General features: G+C 35.4%; 1 protein-coding gene across 1 annotated transcript in view; it reads right to left on the reverse strand.

Moving 5' to 3' along the window:
* The window catches only part of ROCK2 (Rho associated coiled-coil containing protein kinase 2), a 131,307-nt gene that overhangs the window by 51,770 nt on the left and 52,351 nt on the right, over nucleotides 1-27,186 (reverse strand). Inside the window, exons 2-5 of the mRNA XM_077750937.1 lie at nucleotides 24,841-24,922; nucleotides 23,794-23,894; nucleotides 11,787-11,924; nucleotides 2,096-2,356 (exon numbers count right to left, since the gene is read on the reverse strand). Coding sequence (XP_077607063.1) covers nucleotides 2,096-2,356; nucleotides 11,787-11,924; nucleotides 23,794-23,859 — 465 coding nt within the window. The 5' untranslated portion in view covers nucleotides 23,860-23,894; nucleotides 24,841-24,922. The remainder of the gene's footprint in view (nucleotides 1-2,095; nucleotides 2,357-11,786; nucleotides 11,925-23,793; nucleotides 23,895-24,840; nucleotides 24,923-27,186) is intronic.

Consider the following 27,186-nt stretch of genomic DNA (forward strand, 5'->3'; position numbering starts at 1 on the left):
ATTTTATAAATTAAAATATATATTTTATAAATACCATATTCAGTCCTCTCTCTCTATATATATATATATACACATATACGTACATATATGTTATATATATGTATGTATATATACATATATCCTTCTTTCCTTAAACATCTTTACTATCCTAAAAACATGTGATGTGACTTATTTCTCTACACCCTCCCAAAAAGTTTTTGCTTTAATTAAAATCAGATACACTCATGGAAGCACAACACAAAAACATTATTCACTTTGTACAACAGACATGAAAAAGTTTAGCATTCTATTAGAAAATTATTTTATACTTTATTTTCATTAAAGATAATTTTTACTATTAACCATTTCATACTATTTACTATTAACTATTTCACACCACCAGAGGGAGCTTTGGGGACAAATGCTCCATCTACTAAACAAGGACTAATGTATGCAGAACACAGACACAATGACAAAATCTATGAAGAAGACCAAAGAAGAAAGGAATGTTAAGTATTAGTTGAGTAGACAGGACATACAAACCTAGATACGTAAAACTGGCCTATGAAATACAGCACAAATTCTAAATAAGTAAGAACATTAGAAAAGTGATCAGGGGCACCTGGGTGGCTCAGTCAGGTAAGTGGCAGACCTTGGCTCAGGTCATGATCTCGCAGTTCGTGAGTTTGAGCCCTGAGTTGGGCTCTGTGCTGACAGCTCAGAACCTGGATCCTGCTTCAGATTCTGTCTCCCTCTCTCTCTCTCTTTGTCCCTCCCGCTACTCACGCTCTGTCTGTCTCTCTCGCTCTCTCAAGAATAAACATTTTAAAAAATTATTAAAAAAAAGAAAAGTGATCAGTTAGGTTAGGATTTTGAGGAAGAACTTTCTTTTTTTTTTTAAATTTTTTTTTTAATGTTTTTTTTTTTTATTTCTTTGACAGAGAGAGAGAGAGAGACAGCGTGAGCAGGGGAGGGTCAGAGAGAGAGGGAGTCACAGACTGAAACAGGCTCCAGGCTCCGAGCTGGCAGTCAGCACAGAGCCCGACGCGGGGCTCGAACCCACGAACTGCGAGATCATGACCTAAGCGAAAGTCGGACGCTTAACCAACTAAGCCACCCAGGCGCCCCTTGAGGAAGAACTTTCTGAAGGAAGTAAAATCTGAGCAGAGCTTGAAACAGTACAGATCGCTGTGATGGAGGCAGTATGATCTTAAAAGTGAATGTCACACAGGTGGCATGAGTAAGAGGTAAAAAGAAAAGAAAATCAGCTTACTTCAAAATAAATATCTTTAGAAGATATTCTGCTTTTCTTTGATAAGATATTCTGGTTAAGAAATATGAATAGGTATATAAGCATACTGGAAGGTTGTAAAAACCATACAATAGATGATACCTAGTTTGCTGTCAATTTACGTTAACATTTTAAAAGTCTGATGTATGTAAGTCACCCCCTCAAGATCCCATAGGGAAATTAAAAAACAAAACCAAACAGATATTATACAGTATACTTACAGAGAAAAAGATAAGAGATATAAATTTTACAACAAAAATAAATCAACATAATTAGCTATGACATTAACACTACTAAATCTATTGATGAAAATGTGAATTGTTTACCAGGTAAAGTACACAACAGATGATGTCCCCAAATTTATTCAATGTGGTTGATGCAGACAGGGTTGGTAGGTGATGGTATCATAAACTTCTTAACTTAGCTTTGTTTTTTTTTTTTTTAAGGAAGAATACAGAAATAATAATGGTAATGGAAATACCCATGTATCTTAATTTATATCTTGTGTCTTATTTCTTGACCTGGATCATTTTACACATGAACTGGTTTTGACTGGTAGCAACTGCTTATCAACATTCTGTGGGGAATATCCCCGAAGTTACCTGCATTCTTATTTCTCTTACATTCACCAAATCTAATACTATTTAATTATAAATAAAGCACTGTGTAACTAGATGATCAGTTTTAAAAAAAGGTTTATTATGTTTTAGTTACTACACAGTTAGCAAAACTAAATTTAACTTTGTTCAAGATAATAAAGTCAAGATTGAAGTTTCTTTTTGTTTTTAAAAAGTAGCAATTTTTTTTTACTTGTTTATTACTTACTTCATCCATCTTCATACATGTGCCAAAATCCGCCAACTTGAGATGTCCGTGTTTATCCAAGAGCATGTTGTCAGGCTTCACGTCTCTGTGAATGAGGCCCATGGAGTGAATGGCGTCCAGAGCGAGCACCACCTCAGCGGTATAAAACTTGGCCCACTTCTCAGGCACATCATAGTTACTCATAAGGTTTACAAGATCTCCACCAGGCATGTACTCCATTACCATGTACAGATACTTATCATCTTGAAAAGCACAAAAGAGCTAGAAAACAAAATGGGAAGGAAAAAAAATGATTCTTTAGGAAAAAGAAAACCAAAAGTTTAACTGGAACAAAACCCAAAACAATTATTACTACTGAAAAAGGCAAATTATTTTACAACCAAAAGAGTTTAATTTTATGAAATCTTTGACAGGAAAACAGTTATCAGACAAAACTTTTTATGTGGTTATCTTCTTTGTGCATATTGACAAGAAATACATAAGTGAATCAGTTTCCCTCTTAAAGAATACAAGTATCTATTTAAATAAAACTATTTAAAAGATGGGTGCCTGGGTGGTTCAGTCGGTTAAGCATCTGACTTCAGCTGAGGTCATATCTCGCGATCCATAGCTCGAGCCCCGCGTCGGGCTCTGTGCTGACAGCTCAGAGCCTGGAGCCTGCTTCAGATTCTGTGTCTCTCTCTGTCCCTCCCCTACTCATGCTCTGCCTCTCTGGCAAAGATAAACATTTAAAAAAAAAAAAAAAGAGTATTTTTAAAAGAGAAACAGAGGAAGAATGAGGAACACAAAAAGTACAAAAAATGACCGAAGAATTCATATTTAAAAAAACCAATTTTCTGAAAACAGAACAAGTTAATGCACATAATTCACAGAGAAGAAAACTGAGGAGATAGAGGTAGTTAAGGAAAACCTTTGAGACACGGCATTCAATGGATGTAAGAGGGAGGAGGCACCACAGCGCTGGAAAAGAGGGAGTCCTTGGTGGCCACAGTTAAAACAGGGCCTTCTCCTCTCTCCGAGTCTCTACAATTTGCTCATAAGCAGCATGTAGCAGTGCTACCAGCACCTAGACTAGAGCAGTGGCACTGGGACCAGAGAAATCACACCAAGCTAGCAGAGACGGGAATCACGAATTCAGAACTAAAGTTATCTGTACATTCCACCCCACATGCTCTACTCCATCTCCCAGAAGCAAACAACGCAAACAGAAAAGGTTTCCACAAATAAGGAAAAAAAAGAACAAAAGCAATAACTCATACTCAAAATATAGTAAAAGAATTCCTACAAATCAATTATTTCAAACAGACAACCAAATGGGAAAATGAGAAGACTTAAAGCACCCATAAGAAGATAGTCAAAGATAAAAAGACATGAAATCTCATTAACGAAAGGTAAATTTAAACCACTGTGAAAGAAATACCACTTCACACGCACAAAAATGATCAAAACTTTTAAAAGTGGCAATACCAAGTGCTGACAAGGACAAAAGTAACTTATAAACTAAACTTCTATAACCACATTGAAGAAAAAGCTATTACCACCTACTAAGACTAACTATAGGTCACAAAAATGCCACTCCTAGGAATAAACCCAACAGAATTAAGTACAAGAACATTTACACTACTTGCAACAAATAAAATTTTGAAATATACCAACAAATTATTTTATACACACACACACACACACACACACACACACTGGAATAAAACACAGCAATAAAATTAATAAACTGTAGCAATCTAGATAACTCATGCCAACATAATGCTCAACAAAAAAAGTTAGATACTAAAGAAGAGATATTCAGTGATTTCGCTTATATAAAGTTCAAAAAACAGGAAATTAAAGATCCTGAGTGCTTGTTTGGGTGGTACACTAGAAGGAAAAGCAAGGGAATAATGACTAATAAAATCAGAAGAGTGGTTACTTTCAGGGGCATACATAGAGGTAGTGATTAGGAAAGAATACAAGAGAACTTCAGGAATTCTGGCAAGGTTTATTATCTGACCTGGGTAGTAAATACATGGGTGTTTGCTTTGTGATAAATCCTTCTGCCGTCTGTTTTATGTATTTCTCGGTGTATATCACAAATAAAATCTTTTTTTTTTTTTTTTTAAAGTATGGTGTGGGGCACCTGGGTGGTTCAGTTGGTTAAGCGTCTGACTTTGGCTCAGGTCATGATCTTACAGTTCATTGGTTCGAGCCCCACATCAGGCTCTGTGCTGACAGCTTGGAGCCTGGAGCCTGCTTCGAATTCTTTCTCTTTCTCTCTCTCTGTCCCTCCCCTGCTTGCACTCTGTCTCTCTTTCTCTCAAAAATAAATAAACATGAAGAAAACAATTTTTTAAAGGCAAAATTTTTTAAGTATGACAAAATTAAAGCAGACTCAAAAGGAAATTTATAATTTCAAATGCATTTATCAATATTTTTCCCTATCCTTTCACTATCCAATAGTCACATAGGTCCATGCGTTGGAAAGTAAGGACAATAAAAATTAGGCAGATAAAGAAACTGGAAAAGAACAATATAAACCTAAAGAAAACAGGAACTATGGATTTTTTAAAGCAGAAAATTAAAAAGAAAACCATTTATTTTGTAAATAAAACAAAAAAACATGTTAAGACTAAAAGATATACATATACTCTGTTCAACAGAAAAGCGAAAGAGAAGACAGACACAGTCGCAGAAAATGTAAACTGACTCAAGAGGTAAATAAAAACCTGAATTAGTCAAATATCACATGAGGGGAAAAAAAGGATGATGAAAGACTAGTTGGGAAGAAGGAAAGGAGGGACTGAGTACAGAAAAAACATCTGAGTTTTAGGATAGGAACTCTCTCTGAGAAGAAAGGGTAGCTCGAGTAGGAGAGTAAAAAGTATTTCAAGAATTCATGTAATTTTTTAGTACTTCAAAATTAAAAGATTAAAACTAGCTATGGGACAATGTTAAAATTTGCTAAACATATGTAAGACTGAAACCAAAGAATGCTTCCAGATGGCTTATTTATTAGGCAAGCAAGAAAAGCCATTTAGCAAGGGCAAATTAATTAAGTTGCGTTTGACTGCATCAGCAGAAGAAATGTGTATAGAGGAAATCAACTCAAGACTACGGTCTTTCAGTAACAGTTGCTGAAAGAGTTGAGGCCACTGGGGGTAACATCAGCAGTCAATTAAAAAACAAGGCAGACGATTTTGAATGGTTTTTCTCAGCTCTTGATGATTCAACAGATGTTACTGATACTATGCAGTCATTACCGTTTACTGGAGGAGTAAGTGCCAAGTTTGAAGTGAGGAAAGAATTAGCCTCTATGAACAGTCTGCATAGACCAAGTACAGACAAAAATATTTTCAAAGAAGTTGAGAAAATACTAATTCAGTACAAACTGAAGTAGGATCTAGTAGGTGTGTTAACAAAAGACGGTAGTAAAAATATATGTGAGGCAGAAAAATCTTCATTGGACAAATTTACAAAGCTTGTGAAAATGTATGATATTTAAGTCTGTAGTTATCCTCTGTAATACCGAAGCTCATGTAATAAATAAGTAAGTCCTATTCATGTTTGTTATTTGCTCTTTGTGGATGTAATTATCATCATCTGTTTTTGTCAGAAACAGAAGCTGAAGACCCTGACTCACTCCACTGTACAGTAGTTCCGGGGGCTTAGCACTAGTAAAGTTTTACTGCAATTATCTGAGCTTAGAGCTGAAACTGAAATGTGTCTGATCAAATTGGGTCCCAAAGCCTAAAATATGCACTATCCACCCCTTTACGAAATAAAAAATTTGCCAATTTCTGGTGTGACTGAAATAAGATTGGCCATGGTTGGTAACTGCTGAAGCTGACTGAACAGTACATGGGGATTCAATATACTTTCTTTCTACTTTGGAATACGTTTGGAATTTATCATAATAAATTTTACAAGCTAAAATATTTGTCATTAAATATGCTGAAAATTTTTGCTTACAAGATTTACAAGCAAGGAGTACCTGAGTGGCTTAGTCCATTAAGTGCCTGAGTTCAGCTCAGGTCATGATCTCACGGTTTGTGAGTTCGAGCCCCACGTCAGGTTCTGTGCTGACAGCTCAGAGCCCAGAGTCGGCTTCAGATTCTGTCTCCCTCTCTCTCTGCCCCTCCCCCAATCTCAAAAATAAATAAACATTAAAAAAAAAAAAAAAAGATTTGCAAGAAAGTTCAATCCAGCCTCATGGAATGAATAGTTTAGTACAAACTGTACTAAAGCTCAGGAAAAAAAAATGGTATGTTTCTCAACTGTTGATTATAGTCGTCGCACCATGATATGAAAACCAACCAAGAAAGCCCATGTTAAAAAAAAAAAAACTTTGAAAATTAAAAAAAACCCTGAATTAAATACAAGGTCTAATGTCACTTATACAAACAGATGAATAATTCCTTAAAATATTAGTAAATCAAATTCAGTCCTCTATTCAGAATATAAAATTATAGCAAATGGCATTTTCTTCAAATTTTATACTATCTTGAAAAAAAATTTTAGTGTACTATAATAACAGATTAAACAAAAAAATCTTAAAAGCAACTGAAGAAAGCACTTTAAATACTTCAACATTATTTCAGATTAAAAAGTACCTGGTAAGCTAAGCACAGACAGAGACAGGCCAAATCCTTTACTTCTCAGTCAGAAGCTTCAACAAACAACAGACTTAATCATTATGTTTAAAATAATAAAAAGATAAGAATAAACATTTCTTCTAATTCAACACTATACTGAAAGACTGAACCAATGCTATTTTTTGGCATTTATAATGTCTACATATTTAAAAACTAGTTTTCTTGTGCATGAGTTTCTTCTGAACATATTTGATGTCAAAAAGTAATATGGTTTTACTGAAAACCAAACCATATACAAAGAGACATACAATCCTGTTATGGGAGGCATTAATATTCTAAAATAATCCAAAGAACCAAAAATATCTATGAATTAAAGCAATGCAAAAAAATTGTAACTGCATTTTTTAACAGAATGAATGGCCAATTCTAACTTCATAGAAAAGAAATGGTAAGAACTGCCACAAAAACATTAAAAAAGGAAAACAATGAGAAGACTTGCCCTACCAGATACTAAAATATATGAAAAACTACAGAAATTGAAACAATGTGATTTTTTTTAATTTTTTTAAATATTTTATTTATTTCTGAGAGAGAGAGACACAGCATGAACAGGGGAAGGTCAGAGAGAGAGGGAGTTCCAGAATCCGAAACAGGCATCAGGCTCTGAACTAGCTGTCAGCACAGAGCCCAACGCGGGGCTCGAACCCACGAACCGTCAGATCATGACCTGAACCGAAGTTGGACACCTAACTGACTGAGCCACCCAGGCGCCCCAAAACAATGTGATTTTAGTGTAGGAATAAATAACAAATCAAAGTAACAAAATAGAGACAAAAGAAATTCATGTATATATGGTAATTTAGTCTATGATATAAAGGACATTTCATTTATTTCATGGGAAAAAAGGCTTTTGTACAAATGATACTGGGCATGGCTGCCCACTTGTGAAAAACAAGTCTCACACATATAAAAAAATAAGTTCCTGATGACTCAGAAACACACTCCCACTCCTCTCAAAATTAAAATATAAAAAGTTAAAGAAAGTGTAAAAGAATATTTTTATAATTTGGGAGTGGGGAAGGTATTCCCCAGCAATAATAAAAATACAGAATGCATGGATGTGACTACATTTATGTCTAAAAATTCAATAAGCAACAAATAATAGTCCAAGAGAATATATTTCCAACATATATAACAAAGAATTATTATACAGGGTCTATTAGCATTCTAATAAATCAATTTTATTTTTTTAATTTTATTTTTGACAGAGCAAGAGCGAGTGCAAGCCAGTCAGGGAGAGGCAGAGAGAGGGGGAGACACAGAATCTGAAGCATGCTCCAGGCTCTGAGCTGTCAACACAGAGCCCGACCCCACAAACTATGAGATCATGACCTGGGACAAAGTCGGGTGCTTAACACTTAACCAACTGAGCCACCCAGTTTTAAATCCATTTTTAAAAAGCAAAACAACACACAGAAAAATGGGATAAGCAATGAAGAAATACAAATTACTATTAAGCATATGGAATATCCTGAACCTCATAATTAACCAAGGAAATGCAACTTAATACAATAACATCTTTTTTTCTTGAGTATGTGACTAATAAAAATTTTAAATACAGTATCTGGTATTGGCTAAATGTGTAGTGAAATTAAAATATTAAATAATTAATTAGAGTAATATAAAAACCTTTTTTTACACGGTAGTTTGCAACTATCTATCAAAGTGTCAAATGTGCACACCATATGACCCAGCAAATCCAATGCCAGGAATCTATTCTAAGGACAAATTCACCCATGTATTAAAAGATGGAGCTATCAGCATGGTTAATTCCACAACATGGGCAGAAAATGTACAAGACTGGTCTGGAACCTCCCAGTATATCAGACAGCAAGCTATCAAAGACTGCTATGGTTACATCAAAAGGACTCGGGAACTGAGGTGCCTGGGTGGCTCCGTCAGCTGAGCATTCATCTTTAGCTCAGGTCATGAGCTTGCGGCTCTTCAGTTCAAGTCCCACACAGGAGTCTGTGCTGACAGCTCAGAGCCCGGAGCCTGCTTTGGATTCTGTGTCTCCCTCTCTTTCTGCCCCTCCCCCACCTGTGCTCTGTCTCTCTCAAAACTAAACAAACATTTTAAAAAAGAAAAGGACTCAGGAACCAACCCGAACAGGACATCATTTGCCAAAAGTGTCAAAATTTGAGCATCAATAAGATATTCAAAGGACTGAAACATTAAACAGGTTTTGAGTTCAAACTGATACTCCCCCAAAATGTTTCACCTTTGAAGAATAAAAGGAAACTAATCCTTTACCTTGAACACTGGTAACTATAGCGAGGAAAAAGTTATTCATCCTGTCCTTCCTGTCCTTTTCTACCCAGAAATTACACTACTGGGTAACCAAATAGTAAATGGAATATTTTCGTTCATAGAACTATTCCAGTCACTACAGTAAAAAAAAGAATGACTGGGAGGGTAAGAAAGGAATGGCCAAACTGGAGTATCACCATTCTGAAACGCTTGATTAAGCACAAGTAGCTGGTAAGGTAACAGCGAAACCAGACACTGGCCTAAGAGAAAAATCACTGCTCATGGAGCTGTCCTGCCAGCGTCTCAAAAATCATACCTGATTCTGACCCTGTGTGTCCAATTAGCGACTGACAAGAATACAAATGAGAGGGATATGTTAAACTACACAAAGACAAAAATCAGCAAAATCCAGATTTCTTCAACAAATAAACTGAGGAGACAAAAGAAGAGGAGAGAAACCCTAGATTAAAGACTTAAAAGAGATACCTAAACTTAAATTTTACAAAAAGCTAATAGTAAACTAAAGTATTTAAGGGTACACACCTACTTAGCTGTATAAAACTATAAAGAAAAATAAGGAAGTGTTCACCATAAAAGTATGGACATTAGAAAAACAGGCAAACAACACAGCAAACTGAATATAACAGATGACATTTAAAAAAAAAAGTCTTCCTGGGGTGCCTGGGTGCCTCAGTCGGTTAAGTGTCCGACTTGGGCTCAAGTCATGATCTCATGGCTCATGAGTTCGAGCCCCACGTCAGGCTCTATGCTGACAGCTTGGAGCCTGGAGCCTACTTCAGATTCTGTGTCTTTCTCTCTGCCCCTCCCACATTTAGGCTCTGTCTCTTTCTCTCTCAAAAATAAATAAACATTAAATTTTTTTCCAAAAAAAGTCTTTTCTATCAGCAAAGGAGTACGTTTTTAAAAATATGCCAGTATTCCTCTATTAAATTCAAAGCTCACTAAGAATATATATTAAGAAATACAGATGGGTCAAAAATGTATGGTGTATCATAATTTATATAGGAAAAAATTTTAAAGCCATTTCCAATAAGAGTATAGTAACAAAGTATGGGAGACTTTCATACAATTAACTACTGAACAGTCATGTGATTACAGGCATATGTTATGACCCATTAATTTCATTACAAGGTAGATCCCTAACAGAAATGTGTGAACATAGGTTCAAAATCCGTAAGAAAGAGCTCATAACAGCACTATTCACATGGACAAAAAAAAAAAAAAACAACCAAAGTGTCCATTAATTGATGAGTGAATGAAATGTGGGCTATCCATACAACAGATGATTATTCAGCCATAAAAAGAAACGAAGGGCTGATACATGATATATCATTCATGGATGAACATTAGAAACATTACGTTAAGTGAAAGAAGATACCACAAGAGACCCCGTGTTGTATAATCTCATTTACATGAAATATCCAAAATAGGCAAATCACAGACCTAGAAAGCAGGTGAGTGGTTGCCAGGAGTTGGAGTCAGGGAAGATTGGGGAACTACTACCAATTGTTTCAGGGTTTCTTTCTGAGATACAAAAATGTCCTATAAATGTATTGAAACTCTATAAATATACTGAAAATCACTGAATAATAAAATCAATAAATAGAAATAAGTCTGTCATTTTTACAAGTTTTCACACAAAACCACACATTTCAAACACATAATGGTGCATGGAATGACCTTTATCACAGAGATAAACAAATGAAAGCCAGAAGTATGTTACTTTTTCAATTGTACAATGTTTCACTATTGACTGGCCTCCCCGGACCCACAAACTCTTTATCTCAATGAACATTTTATAAGGGTCCACTTAGCAAAATCAAAGATTAGAAATAGAACGGCAATGATTCTGTTACTATGAAAGCAATTTAAAGCTAAAGATGGAATAATTTATTACCATTATTCCTTAAGTAAATTATTATGATACACAATTTGCTTCAAAAATGTTAGTTTTAGCCACACATATAAGAATTTCTATTCAGTAGCTACAATAAAAAAAATAAGTGGAGAGAAAGAGCACTGAGGCTCAACATCTTTAAAAGGCAATAGTAATGAGCTTTTAAATTACACAGTCATTCATGTGGCAAAATTTTTACCTGTGAATTGTCTTACACAAGCAAGGTATCAAACTCCCCAATCACTTAAGTAAGCATTCTGAACATGCACTGGTACATACCTAATCGTACTTGTGATATTTGTTCAAAATGTTTGCAGAATCAGATATTAATATAAAAGCATCTTTAGAGAAGCAAAATTAATGAGGGATAAAATTGAAAAGGAGGCAAAACATGATTATACATTCCTTACTTCACAGTCAAATAAGAGGCTGAATCAGGAAGCACAACACTGTCTTACATTATAGGTAATATATAACAGACTATAAGAGAATTATCAAACTTTTTATTGTAGGAAGTTTAGGGTTGTTTTTTTTTTTTTTGAGACAGGCTGATTATTGTTCCTATCATGTAAATCACGAGAAAGTGTAGGCAGAGAATAATGGCATACTGGCAACCAATCTAATTCTTCATAAAGGAATTTCTAAAAAGCTGCAAATAATACTTGACTTCCCACACCAATCTAAGCATTACATCTCATGTGTGTATGACACACTGCTTAGGAACATTAAAAAAGCATACTGCATCCGATTTTATTAAAAATGACAGCACTGTTACTGTATGAGTGAGATATAGGTATTTCAACATACAAAATCGTATCTTACGAATAATAATAAGCACTTATAAAAAAGGAAATAAACTTAGAAAAGTTTGTATGCTTACCTGAACCACCCAGGGACTGTTGGCAAAGGCCATAATATCTCTCTCTTCCCAGAAAAAAGCAGAATCTGATCTTTTTATCATTTCAAACTTACTAAGAAGCTTCATAGCATAAACCTTCTGTGACGCCTTATGACGAACCTATAGATTTTTTAAAACACAAAAATAACTTTATGAGAGAAAGGTGAACAACAGATCCTACTAGAATTCTATGATTAAAGCTTTCAAAGAAAAAAAAACAGGATAATTCAGATAAAAGAAGTATAATTCACCAGTAAGGTATAAAAATTCTAAATATGTATGCATCTAATAAATAAGCTTTAAAATTCATCAATCGAAAAGTGACAGAACTAAAGGAACAGACAAAAATCCATAAACTTAAGTTGGAAATGTTAACATCCCCTCTCAATATTCAATAAGTAAGTAAACAAAATATCAATATGGATATAAAGAAAATTCAGCCCAGAATGAAAACTGTTTAATCAAGTTACAATTACAAAGGTTTTTGTATCAATAAGTTACATCACTTCTCATTTTAAAATATTTTAAAATCTGAAGAATTCTGGTACACTTTAATTTTACATAAAAAAGAATCTTATATGCAAAGGATCAAATTTATGATGAGGGCCACATATTACATATATCTTCTATATTAAATTACTAAACTGGAAAAATAATTCCTTTTATTTGAGTTAGGACATTTATAGAACGCTGAAAATAAACACATGTGAAAGCAATATGAAAACATGGGTGGTAAACAGGGGGTTAGGGGACAGAGGATCCTAGTATGAAAATTAGAAATCTCTTCCACAGCAGATAGACCAGATTTTTAATTGATCTGTATCAAATTAACAAACTATCTCAAAACAATTCCAACAATGCTGTTAAATGTAAAAAAAAAAAAAAAAATGTCACAGTATTATCAGAGGGGTGCCTGGATGGCTTAATCAGTTAAACGTCCAACTCTTGATTTTGGCACAGGTCATGATCCCGCAGTTGGTGGAATCGAGCCCCATGCTGGGCTCTGAGCTGACAGTGTGGAGCTGCTTAGGATTCTCTCTCTCCCTCTCTTTCTGCCCCTCCTATACTCACTGTCTCTCAAAAACAAACAAATAAATAATCATTTAAAAAAATAAAATATTATTAGAAAGAGATTGCTAAGGTAATCATATATTTATGCCATTCTTCAAATCTTCATTTATTCTAAGAACAAATTAGATTTTGAAGATTTCCTAACTTCATTAGAAAAAGCAATCTATTAAACATTAGGGTCAATCACTTTATACCATGATATTACTTATGCTGGACTTGTATCATGAAAAGAGTTTTAAAAGTTTTGTAAAGCAAAACTATGACCAGAAACTAAGAGCTACTTGTCAGCTGACAGGAAATAGTTAAATATTTATTTTTAATGTTTTATACTTAACTAAACAAAAACAAACCAGGAACAAAAAGACCATTCAAGTACACAAAACTTTATACAACATAGGTGTAATTCTCTGAAGATGAGAAACATGCTTATTCACTTTATTTTTGCTGATTTTTTATGCAAAACTATTCCCTCTCTGTGCTTCCATAGCACTTACAACAATCTAATATTATAATCAGGTGTGCATGTGTCTGCTTCATAAGCTCCATTAGGCAGAGTATAAACTTCCATTTGTGGGGCTGTCTTGTGGTTGGCAAAATGCTGAATATACAATTCAACAGATTCAACAAAATTATATCTATTTTTATATTAAAGCTTTAAATTAAAAAAAAATTTTTTAAATGTTTATTGATTTTTGAGAGACAGACAGAGAGAGACAGAGAGAGAACATGAGTGGGGGAGGAACAGAAAGAGAGGGAGACTCAGAATCTGAAGCAGCCTCCAGGCTCTGAGGTGTCACCACGAGCCCAATGCGGGGCTCGAACTCGCAAACTGCGAGATCTTGACCTGAGCCAAAGTCAGACATTTAGCCAACTGAGCCACCCAGTGGTCCCTGAAAGCCATAAAATGTTTAATAAATAAAAACTATTTTGCCTAGATGCTCTAGTTGATGAGGCCTGAATTTCATTTAAATTACTGTGATAGAACACTTAACTGGCTCATAACACAAGAGTCAGGAACCACCAGCTTGTAGCCTTTGACTTGAGCTATAGAACAAACAGTAAGAGGCAATAGTTGTATTCATGCCAAACAGCTATCTCATACTTTTAAAATTCATTAGCACTAGTATTACAAAGTACTACAATAAAGCGCTGTTACTTTAGGAAAGCTGGTTTCCACGGATCTTCCTTCTGAGGATGTCTCTTTCTGAATGATTCTATTATAATCCCCCTCGGCATCTCTGTACACTCCCCTCTGTTCCCCCTTTATTCAATATGGCTGGATAAACAGTCAGATATAGTAGCTATTCATTGCCACACTGTACCGAGTACTGCTTGAAAGCATGGATTTAGAGGTCAACAAACCTTTGCAAAAATCCCAACTAGTTATGAACTATGTGGCCAGCTTACTTAACCCCTCTAAGTTTCAATGACTTCATCTATGTAAGAATCTCACAGAACTGCTGCAAAGACAAAATGAGATTATGAATAGAAATACTTAGCATACAGAATATATTCTATGAAAATGGTAGCTGGCACTACCATAAGCAAACAGAACTCAGTTCACTCTATTATAAACCTTTACCTGACAGACAAAGAAGTTGTTCTTATTCCAATGTTTCCATTTGGTAGAGAAATGATGTTCATATTCCTCATTTCTAATTTCAAAACTAGTTAAGTGCAAAAGCACTATCTAAATGATTCTCGCTCTAATGGACTCCCTCTCTCCCTCTTTCTCTCTCTATATAAAACACACTAAAAACAGGTGAAAGAGTTAACAGTGGTTTTATCTCAACTGACAGAATTCTAGGTGACTTCCATACTCTATTTGCTTATTTGTATTTTCTACAGCAAATATGTACTTCTTAAAAAAATTTTTTTAAGTAGGTGAAACACTCCTAAGTGTACTGGAGACAAGACATGTTTGGAAAATCCTAAAATGGACCTAGAAACCATGGAACACTTGTGGACAAAAGTCCTTCTTTTTTTTTTTTTTTTTTTTAACATTTATTCATTTTTGAGAGAGAGAGCATAAGTGGGGGAGGGGCAGAGGAGAGAGAGGGAGACACAGAATTTGAAGCAGGCTCCAGGCTCCGAGCTGTCAGCACAGAGCCCAACATGGGTCTCAGACCCATGAACTGTCAGATCATGACCTGAACTAGGTCAGACGCTTAACCAACTGAGTCATCCAGGAGCCCCTCAAAAGTCATTCTTAACAAAATGCCCCATTTGAGGTTTTCAAACTGATTTTTCATATAAAAAATTACAACTGGGGCTCCTGGGTGGCTCAGTCAGTTAAGTGTCCAACTCTTGATTTCAGCTAAAGTCATTATTACCTCGCAGTTCATGGGCTCAAGCCCCACATTGCGCTCTGCACTGACAGTGCAAAGCCTGCCTGGGATTCCCTCTTCCTCAAGATAAATAATAAACTTTAAAAATCTATGTATCAATAATCATAATAGATTACTTTAATATGAGGATCCAGCTTGACAGACCCGGAGCAGTCAGTTTGTGTTGTAAAGTTTCCAATAAAAATGCAAGAAGAGTGTCTTCATGCTTTCTGTCTGGTCTGGCTGTGACAGCCACGACTGAATAAGGGAACACAGGAATTACAAAAACATGGAGGGAAGGAGATAATTCTTGCAACTCAGAAATAACCTTGTAACCAGCAAATTCACTCCAAAAAAGGAATTAAAAGTTTGAGTTAACATGACAAGTGTTAGAAAATCATTTCCCTTATACTCTTTCCTTCTGGTTGATTCTGCTTTAAAAGCTTACTTTAAACCAAATAAATTAAAAGCAAGCCAGTGGGAAGGAAAAAAAAAAGATCCTCATCTCACATCTGCCCTGAGTCCTGTCACTGACAATCTGTATCCCCGCAGCACACTGGACCCCAGGAAGCCTCTCAGCCCAGGGATCATGAAAGATCACAGCAATTCACTTCAATAAAAACTTTCTATGTTTCACGTTCTGTGCTGTACAAGACAGAAAAGGCAGGGAAAATCCAATCACAAACGGGATCTGGCTGCACACACATACTGCCTACCAGTGTCTATGGCCGAACTGACAGATGGCCACATGGTGACGTTTCTGCCTTCTTCCTTGCTGCTCTACCCATATTCCTCAACTGTGTACTTGACTAAAGATGATCTCCCCAGGTATAGGCAAACTATTTTAATATAAGCATCTACGAGTCCCAGGTGGGAATGCCAAATGTATTTGAAAAGACACGACTCCTACTCTCAGAAAAATTTAGAATATAAAAGGATTCAAAAAACTTACATATAAACTATAGCACAAGGCATAGTATGTAAATTACATAAATTTATTAAATTAAAAGATGCAGAGGAAATATCATACTCAGATAAAGGACAGGAAGGAAAATAATAGGAAAAAGTCTTCTTTTAAAATGAACACAGAGAAACACCGTGAAACATGATTGAAGAAAGAGACAAGAAAATAAGGAATATGCCCTGAAATGAGCAGCATGCCCAGAATGAATCGCAAAATGGAAAAAAAGAATTCAAAGACAAAATTAGTGACATCTTAAATATGGGCCTAGAAGGCCAGGATGAAGACTTCATGATTCATTTAGTAGCTAAGGGAGCCATGAAATGCAAATGATGCAATAAATGTATTTTAAAAAGATCAAATTGACAGCAGTTTATATTAGGCAAATCAGATCTGTATTTCCCATCTTTTATATATCTCAGAAAGAAAACAGAAAACATGTTAGAAAAGCCCCTAATTGATTCTACTGTATCCATACCCGAAATGGGGGTAAAGACAGGAGTGATACATGAAAATACAATATGAAGAATGGGGAAAGCAGTCAAACAGTAATGTAGGTCCAGCTGAGCCTGAATAGCATGAATTATAGATTTAATAAGCATGGTCTTGATAGTTTCTCCATCAGCACTTGCCAATCCCAAATCAACAGTACCGGGGCGAGTGGGTAGCTCAGTCGGTTGAGCGTCCGACTTCGGCTCAGGTCATGATCTCGAGGTTTGTGAGTTCGAGCCCTGTGTCAGGCTCTGTGCTGACAGCTCAGAGCCTGGAGCCTGCTTCGGACTCTGTGTCTCCCCCTCTCTGTCCCTCCCGTGATCATGCTCTGTCTCTGTCTGTCTCTCAATAATAAATAAGCATTAAAAAAATTTTTTTGTAAATACAACAACCAACATCAACAGTACAACAGTGAAACATTATTACAGAAGTGGAAAACAACATAAAAGACAAAGGAGATACTCATACCTAACTGGAAAATCAAAGGGTATCTGGGATGACAGTGAGGACAGTGAATAAAAAAAAAAAAAAAAAAAAAAGGAAACAAGGCTGGAGAAATATTATGAGTAGGGCTTACAAGAAAGTTAAATTTCTTAAAATGAAGAAAAGAGAAATCAATCACTTCTAATTTTTTTGGCTGGTGCAACTGGGTTAATATTGGAGCCATTTATTAAGATGGGTTACAAATTTGCAGAAAAGTTAGAGAGGGAATCAAGCATTCTAATGTTATATGTTTTACATGTAACCATAAGGTTACACGCAACATCTTTATTTCTGGCACAGAAAAATGATTATGACCATGTAACAAGGAAAATAGACTCTGGAGTCCTCTACCTAGGTTCGAATCTCAGTTCAACCACTTTAGCAGTTATGTGAACTTTGGCAGGTAACTCATCCTGCCTGAATTTCCCCCTCTGCCAAATGGGCATGATAGTAATAACACCTACCTAAAGGAAGGCTGTGAAGACTGGTTACTATATAGAAGGTGCTTAGAAGCCTGTCTGGAATGTAACTGCTATAAAAGTGTGTGTCATTATTTAGCATTACATTAAAAAACCACAAACTACAAAACCATGTAAATGATTCCTTAATACACATATAAGACACCCATACGTTACACAAATCTTTAGAAAAATAGAAATGAGAAAGCCACACAACAAAATAGCAAAAGTAGTTATCTCTCAGTAGTGGGACCATCCGTGATTTTAAAAAGCATAATGCTGGCTTACCTTCTTATTCTACTAGAAACATACTTGTCATATAAATAATTTTTATTTTTAAGGAAAAATAATCGGCATTGATCCAACTTTTATAACTCAATAGGAAAAGGTTTTGACTTTTCTAGAATGAAAATAATTACAAAAAATACAAATATCCACTGAAAATAAGTTGGCCCTAGTTTTCTATCAGTTCCCAAATGTTTCCAACTATCAAAACACTAAAAGAATACCAACAAGCTAGTTACCCTTTACGTTTGCAAATGAAATAAAGAGAAGACATGATAGAAGGAGATTTTCACATTTTATTCTACCCAATTCTAATCAATTTAGACCTTTGAGAACAAGAATGCATTCATATATTAGTTTGTTTAAATAAAACCACCACAGGAAAAATTTAATGAACACTTTTCTTAAGAAAAGTGAGAGGGCAACATCACAAAACCAACTAAAGATATGTCCCAAACTCCAAAACAAGAAGATACAACTTCAAAAACAAAAATGCTAGGGGCGCCTGGGTTAAGTTCAGCTCAGGTCATGATGTCACAGTTTGTAGGTTGGAGTCCCACGTCAGGCTCTGTGCTGACATCTTGGGAGCCTGGAGCCTGGTTCGGATTCTGTATCTCTCTCTCTCTCTCTCTGTTCCTCCCCCACTCATGTTCTGTCTCTCTCTCTCTCTCAAAAATACACAAACATTAAAAAAATTTTTTAAATGCTAAACGTATTTCCCCTTATTGAACAGGAAACCTTCTTATACATCTCCCCAATAAAGAATCATAATTAGGTAATTCCTAAGATACATGCATTACATTTAAGAAGGTTAACTTAGAAATCTCTTTTTTAGAACCTAGACCACAATTTAGTTTTCACTATAATAGTGGCCAGCTCAAAATAAAAGCTCCGTGAACGCAGGTGCCTTGTCTGAGTTCACCTATACAATGTATTGCGAATACTTATAATGGTACCGGACATTAAATAGACATTTACTAACCAATTAACAAAGGAATACTGAAGAACAATGTATATTCTATTACCAGAGATGAAGACTAAATATCTACCTTAAGAAGACATGTGCCAGGCTAGAATTCGTACCTTTCTTTTTCAGAGAAAAGTAGATTATGTCCTATGTAACTGTAAACAAAGAAACAAGCACGCATATCTGTTCAGAAAGGTAATTTCACTGAAAAGTTCACCCCAACATATATACACATACTGTTACGGGATGAACTGTGTGCTGCCTCCCCTCACCCCTCATGAAACTGACCACTAGTACCTCCGCATGTGACTGTATTTGGAGGCAGAGCCTATAAAGAGAGAGTAAGTTAACCTGAGGCTGTAAGGGCGGGTCCTAATCCAATCTGACTGGTGTCCCTCTTAGAACAGGCAGTTAGGACGCACAGTGACACGGGAGGCACATACAAGCAGAGAGGAAAGGCTGTCCACAAGCCAAGCAGAGAGGCCTCAGGAGAAACCAAACCTGCCAACACCCTGATGTTGAACTTGTAGCCTCCAGAACTGTGAGAAAATCAATGTTTGCTGGTTAAGCCACAGTAGGTGGTATTTTGTTATGGTGGCTCTAGCAAGCCAACACACAACACGTTATATGAAATTTACAGCAAGACTTCTGATGATTTGTTTAAAATTAAAACATTTAGGGTCACCTCAGCGGCTCAGTCAGCTGAGCATCTGACTTCAGTTCATGATCTCACATGAGTTCATGAGTTTGAGCCCCATGTAGGGCTTTGTACTGATAGCACAGAGCCTGCTTCGGATTTTCCGTGTCCAATAAATATTAAAAAAAAATTTTTTTAATTAAAACATTTAAATTCATAAATCCTTAGAAACTGACAGAAGTGACAACAGACAGTATTTATTTAATACCTACAATGTGCCAGATCCCTGGGAAGTACCACATATGTACAGCCTAATTTAGTCCTCACAAAAAATCTTGTAAGCTCTATTATTCTTGCTACTCTGAGATAAGGAAATTAAAGCTCTGATGGCAGGAAATCTATATACGATAGAACAGAAAGTAGTTGACTCTGACTATTCTTCAAAGTATTGCTCTTAAGCAATATACTATACAGAATAGTATTTTCCATAAAAATGAGATGTGCTAACAGATTCAAACAGATTAGAATCTAAAAATAATAGTGGTATCAGATAAAACCACCCATGTCACACATTTTCCATGATGTAAAAACATAAATCTGTAGATGGGGGAAAAAGATAATAAGCTAAACAAATTTTGCCCACCTAGAATTATAGAACTTTTCAATCTGTAAATAAATGCCTTTTTCAGGTGAGGAAATCTATGCTCAAATAAATTAAATGACTTAGCACTTCCTCTTTTTTTTTTTTTTTTTAATTGAAGTTTATTTCTTTTGAGAGAAAGAGCGTGCGTGAGCAGAGGAGGGGTGGGGGAAGGGAGAGAAAGAATCCCAACCAGGTTCCAAACTGTCAGCTCAGAGGCCGATGCAGGGTTCAAACTCACAAACCGTGAGATCATGACTTGAGCCAAAATCAAGAGTCAGACACTTAACCAACTGAGCCAGCCAGCACCCCCCACCACTTTCCTGACTTCTGACATGCTATTCTCTCTGTATTCTGACTCTTGCCCCAGTCCCTCTTCTTTATGTGGCTAACTCCTTTACATCTTAACTCAAATGTCATTTTCTCACAGTGAGGTCTTTCCCAACAACCCCATCTGAATTAAGCACATCCCTCCATTATTCTCTCTCATAACATCCAGATCTTTTCCTTCATATAGTATTTATCATAATTTGAAAATACTTTACTTGTTTAAGTAAAATTCTTTATCTCCTCCACAAAAGTACCACTTTCAGAAAGATCGAGGCTATGTTATTGCATCTTTAGAGGCTAGCAAAGCTCCTGAAACAAAACAGATCTTGATTAAATATTTCATTGATGGATGGATAGATGAACCATTTAATGTGTGACAATTAACTGCTAACATTTACTAAGCACTTACTATATTCTAAGAACTGTTCCAAATTTAATTACATTTAATTCTTCCAGTAATGCTATGGGGTTTGTTACTGTTATCTTCATTTAGCAGGTAAGAAACTGAGACACAAAGTGAGTAACTTGTCTGCACTGACAGCTAGTCAGAAAGTCAGAAGTCTGTGATCAGTCGGACTCTAGCTCTTAAATACTACAGTACAGCTGCTGTTGACACACTGAAGTTACTTTTACAACGAGAATTTTCTTTGTAGAAGCTGACTAGCAGGCCCTCTGTGGTAATAGATTTTTAACTTGACCAAAAAAGTATTTCACAAGACATATCTGCACCACCTATTGTAAAACTTCCTTCGGATGACTAGAAAAACATAATCATAAAGATGTGCCAAATGTGGAATACTGCCTACATAGCTGTCAAAGTAATTTCTCTAACACATGCAAATCAACTTTAAAAGACGATGGAAGAAGCACTTGGACTTTTCATTTTGAATCTCATCCTTTTAAAGACTCCCTGCCAAAGGTAACAGAGCAAAGAGCTAAAGCCAAAACAAACATGAGCCAAGTTCTTAGGTCCGGTCATCAGATTCATGGAATGTTAAAATGTTTTTCATTTTTAAAAACATGTGAATTTGTTTTATAGAAAATAAAATTTGGAATGGAAAATTAACATAAAAAATAAAAGCCTTTTCCTTTCCTTTCTGTAATGAACTGAATTTGAATTATCAAACTAACCCCACACACAATGACTACCTGGCCACAAAAACACAAGTCAAAAATTGTCATATTTCCTTTCAAAAACAGAGCTCCAAATTCCAGTCTCTCTTATCTACACTGAATCCTGATTAGAAAGAAACAACATATTTATTTCAAATACTTGTAGTATGAATCTATATATCAAATAGGCAATAATTTTAATAGTGGTTAACACTTAGGGAACACTATAACAGGCTTTTTTTTTTTTTTTTAGTGTTTATTTTTGAGAGAGAGACAGAGCATGAGCAGGGGAGGAGCAGAGAGAGAAGGAGACACAGAATCTGAAGCAGGCTCGAGGCTCTGAGCTCTCAGCACAGAGCTGGAAGCAGGCTCGAACTCACAAGTGGTGAGCATCAAAGCCAAAGTCTGACACTTAACCAACTAAGCTACCCAGGCACCCCAGGATTATTTATTTTTAACTCACTTGATCCCCTATAACAAATCTATGACACAGGTATTGTCATCTGTATTCTACAGTTTGGAACTCAGAAAGATTGAGAAACTTGTCTATATTCACTATGATCTCTGAGTTAGGCCATGGCAGAGGCAGGATTCAACTACTTTATAGTTTCCCCTATCTTACCACACCTTTCATAACTCAACTACCATGTCATCTAATCTCTGATCCCCCCGCACCCAAGGGCATTGTACTAGCTGAAATTTCACCACTTTTACAGACTCAAAACAAAACAAACAAAAACCACATTACTTTCTGAGGCAGCCCACTCCTCAAATCTACTTCAAATTAACTTCTCAATTCCTTCAACCACACTTCAGATGGCATCATTTCAAGTTCCTGAGCATTCCACCCCTTGAGTAACCTCTACCAACATGCCTTTTAAAGCAGGGCAACAGTGCATAGAGAATAAATATTCCATTATGGCTCAGTCATCTCAAAATAGAGAACACCTATATCAAAGCAATCCAAACTTTCTTTACTATTTTGGACAGCCACATCACCAACAACTCTTGCCTGGTTTACATGCAAGAAAAATTGTTCTTTAATTCATAATTGCTGTTAAGGAATTTATTTCTTGAGTTGTTCACATCTAAGTACAGTTTTTATTCTGGTTCAATGTCACTTCTATTAGCCAAAGACCTTCCCAGCTGATGATTTCTGGGTTTTGGCTTATCATCTGACATCATCCTCATACTTCAGTTTTAACTCATTTGCGAAATTATTCACCATGTCACCACTGCCTCCATACAAGAAATGCCTCATGAATAAAATGGTGAAGAGAAGAGAGAACTCTAAAACCTATCCCTGGGTGTCTCTGTCCAAGGCACAACTCATGCCTTCCTCAGCCTCCTTAGAATACAGCTATTATATTAGTTATAAAAGATGCTTATCCATTGACATTTCTCCATATCCTCTTCAGGTATAACAGACTTTTTCAAATATCTTATAGATATATATCACACCTATGACACTACCCTGATCTACAAGTTCAATAAACCTATCAAAAAATAGAAGGAATGAAAGAGAAGCAAAGGACAAAATTAGCCAGTCATGACTTGCTCCTAAAGAAACTATGCTGACACACAGTGATCAGTGCTTTTCTCATGCTCCATCAAAAAACAGAAGAACACTATTGAGCAAAAAACAGAATTTGACCCTATATTTTAATCAAAGACAGTAATTCATAAGGACAAAAACAGTGGAGTTTCAAGTGATAAAAACAGGAAATATCATTACAGTTCCTCACTAATATAAATGACATATTTATTATAAACATCTATAATATTTCCATTTGGTACCACTTTCATCTGTAAAGATAAGTTTCATGTGTACTTTCAGTTACTATAATGTCTTTGTTGGTTTCTCATATTCTCTAAATTAAATCTGTTAATTAAGCAGAAATGTTATTAATCTGAACATACTAAATAAAAATACAACAGTTCTTGTGGAATATTAACTGTTAGAAAGGTCATGTGTGAAATCACGCTGGCCGTATTCTAAATCTCAGTGCTTCAGAGCTGGAAGAAACCTAGTGTTTACAGTTTACAATTACTTTATAGATGGAGGAAGACACTGAGGCTTCTCTGAGATGGCACGATTTGACCAAGCTCACAAAACTAATTCGGGCATGGCTGGGCATAAAAATAACATCTACTCAGGGGCTACTGGTAATATTCACAAAACTCTTCAAAAATAAAACAAAAGAACAAAACAAGTACTTTCTTACCAGCTGCACTTCACCAAAAGCACCTCTCCCAATAACTTTTACAACATCATAGTCTTCTGCCTTCATCTGCAGACCTCTGATTTTTTTCACAATTTTCTCATCTGCATAAAAAAGATTATAAACAATATTTTTAAATAGTCACCATATTTGTAAACAAATTTTCATTTCAAGAAACTGGAATTAGTTGTTAGCTAAATATGTCAGTTTTTAAAGGTTGCGGTTTAAAAATCTAAGATACATATTAACTTTACACAAAAGAACCAAAGCTCTATGGTTTATTAACACATGTAAAACAAACAGTACTGACTACCAGAGAGTAAGAGTTAAGCTATTCTGCCGTTTGACAAGATGACAGCTGACCAGGGAGGGCCCGCGCAGTGCTGGGAGTGCATTCTGATCGTGGCAGAGAGCTGCTACGAAATTACTTGCAAGGCTCATCGTAGCAACAGAATTTAGTAGTGTACTAAGTCTAGTAGTCACATATTACAGACATAAGTGTCTAAAGACAAGATTGTTTAATCATGAAAATAGACCAGTCTCTAACAATTCCAACTTAAAAAGTTTACTATGTTGATATAAAGTGTATATTAGATCATTTTGAGAATTTTACTCTTAGAATTCTTAGAATTCAACCTCATTTACACCTTCACTGCAACATCAATACTGGCAAATATTAAGCTACACTACAACTGTTATCGCATTATCTTTCATTACTTAGATTGAAATGTCTACATTCATACAAAGTTCATAAAGCCTCCTAAGGAATGTAAATCTAAGCCTTAAAACTGTTAATGTTAATTTAAAAGTTCTCTTTGAAGTGCCAGAAATAACCTGTCCTAAAAATCATTCGTCTTAATAATTTATACAAAATCTTGAACCTTACCTACTTTAACATACTGCAACTAGATCTGCAGTTTTGCTTAAAAATAAAGAATGCTGGTATTTAAACGATTCAACTAGCAAACTAATTTATAGACTCTAATATTAATCAAACATAATTTTCTTATCAAAAGTATAGTTACAGGATCAAATATGAAGGTTACTCACATCTATTTAAGAAATTATCTATATTCTTGTTTTTCCTCAAAGCAGGAAAATCCAAATCAAGGACCAAGGAATTTAAACCATCCTGTTTAACAAAAAATTAAAAAAAAGAAAAAAGAAAGTTGTTACAATTTCCAAATATTAAAAGAAGTCTTTAAATTTTATAGGTTGTTCTTGCTAAAGAAATACCAATCTACTTTGATATGAAATTGTCCAGTGGTTCCATATCCAACAGTTTAAACTCATTTCCTAACTTCTACCAGAGAATATTATGAATGATCATATCATGTCTTCCTTTGTTATTTTAGCCAGTAGAAAAGTATCACTTTAAAATATGCATCCACTATTATTTTTGCTAGTCAGATGTCTTCCTTTCTCTCTTTAAATGGCCAGTAAAATTTCACCAAGCTTTTGACTTTAAGAAATGCCTGGGTGGCTTAGTAGGTTGAGCGCCTGATCTCTCTCTCCCTCTCCTTCCCTCCCTCCCTCCCTCCCTCTCTCTCTCTCTGCCTCTCCCCACCATTTATGCTCTAAATTAAGAAAGAAAAAGAAAGAAATTCACAGAGACTAAAGAAATTAAGGAAAGAATTCCATTTACAACTGCATCAAAAAGAATAAAATAACTAGGAATAAATTTAATCAAGGAGATAAAAGACCTGCACGCTGGAAACTGTAAGATATTCACAAAAGAAACTGAAGAAGACAAAAATAAATGGAAAGATATTCCCTACTTATGGATTAGAAGAGTTAATGTTGTTAAAATGTCAATACTACCCAAGCAGATTCAGTGCAATACCCATCAAAATTTCAATGGTGTAACTCACAGAACTGTAACAAATAACTGTAACTTTGTATGGAACCACAAAAGGTAACAAATAGTCAAAGCAATCTCGAGAAAGAACAAAGCTGGAGAAAGAATCACGCTCCCAGATTTCAAACTGTAGTACAAAGTTGTAAAAATCAAGAGTATGGTATTGGTACAAAAACAGACACACAGATCAATAAAAAGTCCAGAAATAAACCAATACACATATGGACAATTAATCTTTGACAAAGGAGGAAGAATATATGATGGAGAAAGGACAGGCTCTTTAATAAATGGTGCTGGGGAAACTGGATGGCAACATGCAAAAGAATGAAACTAGATCACTATCTTACACCACACACAGGAATTAACTTGAAATGCATTAGAAACTTGAACATAAGACCTGAAATCATAAAATTCCTAGAAGAAAACACAGGCGGGAAGCTTCTTAACATAGGCTTCAGTGACAGCTTTATATGTATCTGACTCCAAAGGCAAGGGAAAGAAAAACAAAAATAAAGGAAACTACATTAAACCAAAAAGCTTCTGCACAGCAAAGAAAACCTACTGAATGAGAGAAGATATCTGCAAACCACATACCTAATAAGGGGTTAAGATAGAAAATCATACAACTCAACACAACAACAAAAACCCAAAAACTTGATTTAAAAAACGGGCAGAGGATCTGAAGAGAAATTTCTCCAAAGACACACAGATAGTACATACAAAGATGTTCAACATCACTAATAATTAGGGAAATGCAAATCAAAACCACAATGAGATTTCACCTAACACACGCTAGAATAACCAAAGAAAAGAAATAACAAACGTTGGAGAGGATGTGGAGAAAAGGGAGCCCGTGCACACTGTTGATGGGGCTGTAAACTGATGCAGCCACTATGGAAAACAGTATGAAGATTCCTCAAAAAATTACAAATAGAACTACAATATGAGACAGGTATTTCACTTCTGGGTATTGATCTGAAGAATATGAAAACACCAATTTGAAAAAATATATGCAACCCTAAGCTAACTGCAGCATTATTTGCAATAGCCAAGACATGGAAATAACCTAAGTGCTTATTAATAGATGAATGCATAAAGAAGAGAGTATATATACAATGGAATACTACTCAGTCATAAAAAGAATGAAATTTTGCCATTTGCAACCACATGGATGGACTTTGAGGATATTATGCTAAGTGAAATAAGTCAGGAAGAGAAAGACAAATACTCTATGATTTCACTCATATGTGGAATCTAAAAATCGGAAATAAACAAAATAAAACAAGGACAAACTCCTAGATACAGAGGGCAGACCAGTAGTTACCAGAAGGGAAGAGGGTGGGGAGTAAGCAAAACAGTTAAAGGGGGTCAACTGTATAGTGATGGATGGTAACAAGACTTTGTAGTGTATACAAGATGTCAATTATAAAGCTATACACCTGAAACTTATACCATAAAAAGGAGGGGGGGGGGGGAGAAAAACATCCAGACTAAGGAAGTTCCCATTCACTTAACAAGCATTGATTTTTTTTTTTTTT

This window comes from Crocuta crocuta, unplaced genomic scaffold (genome assembly GCF_008692635.1).
Source record: "Crocuta crocuta isolate KB4526 unplaced genomic scaffold, BGI_CrCroc_1.0 scaffold129, whole genome shotgun sequence".
NCBI lineage: Eukaryota > Metazoa > Chordata > Mammalia > Carnivora > Hyaenidae > Crocuta > Crocuta crocuta.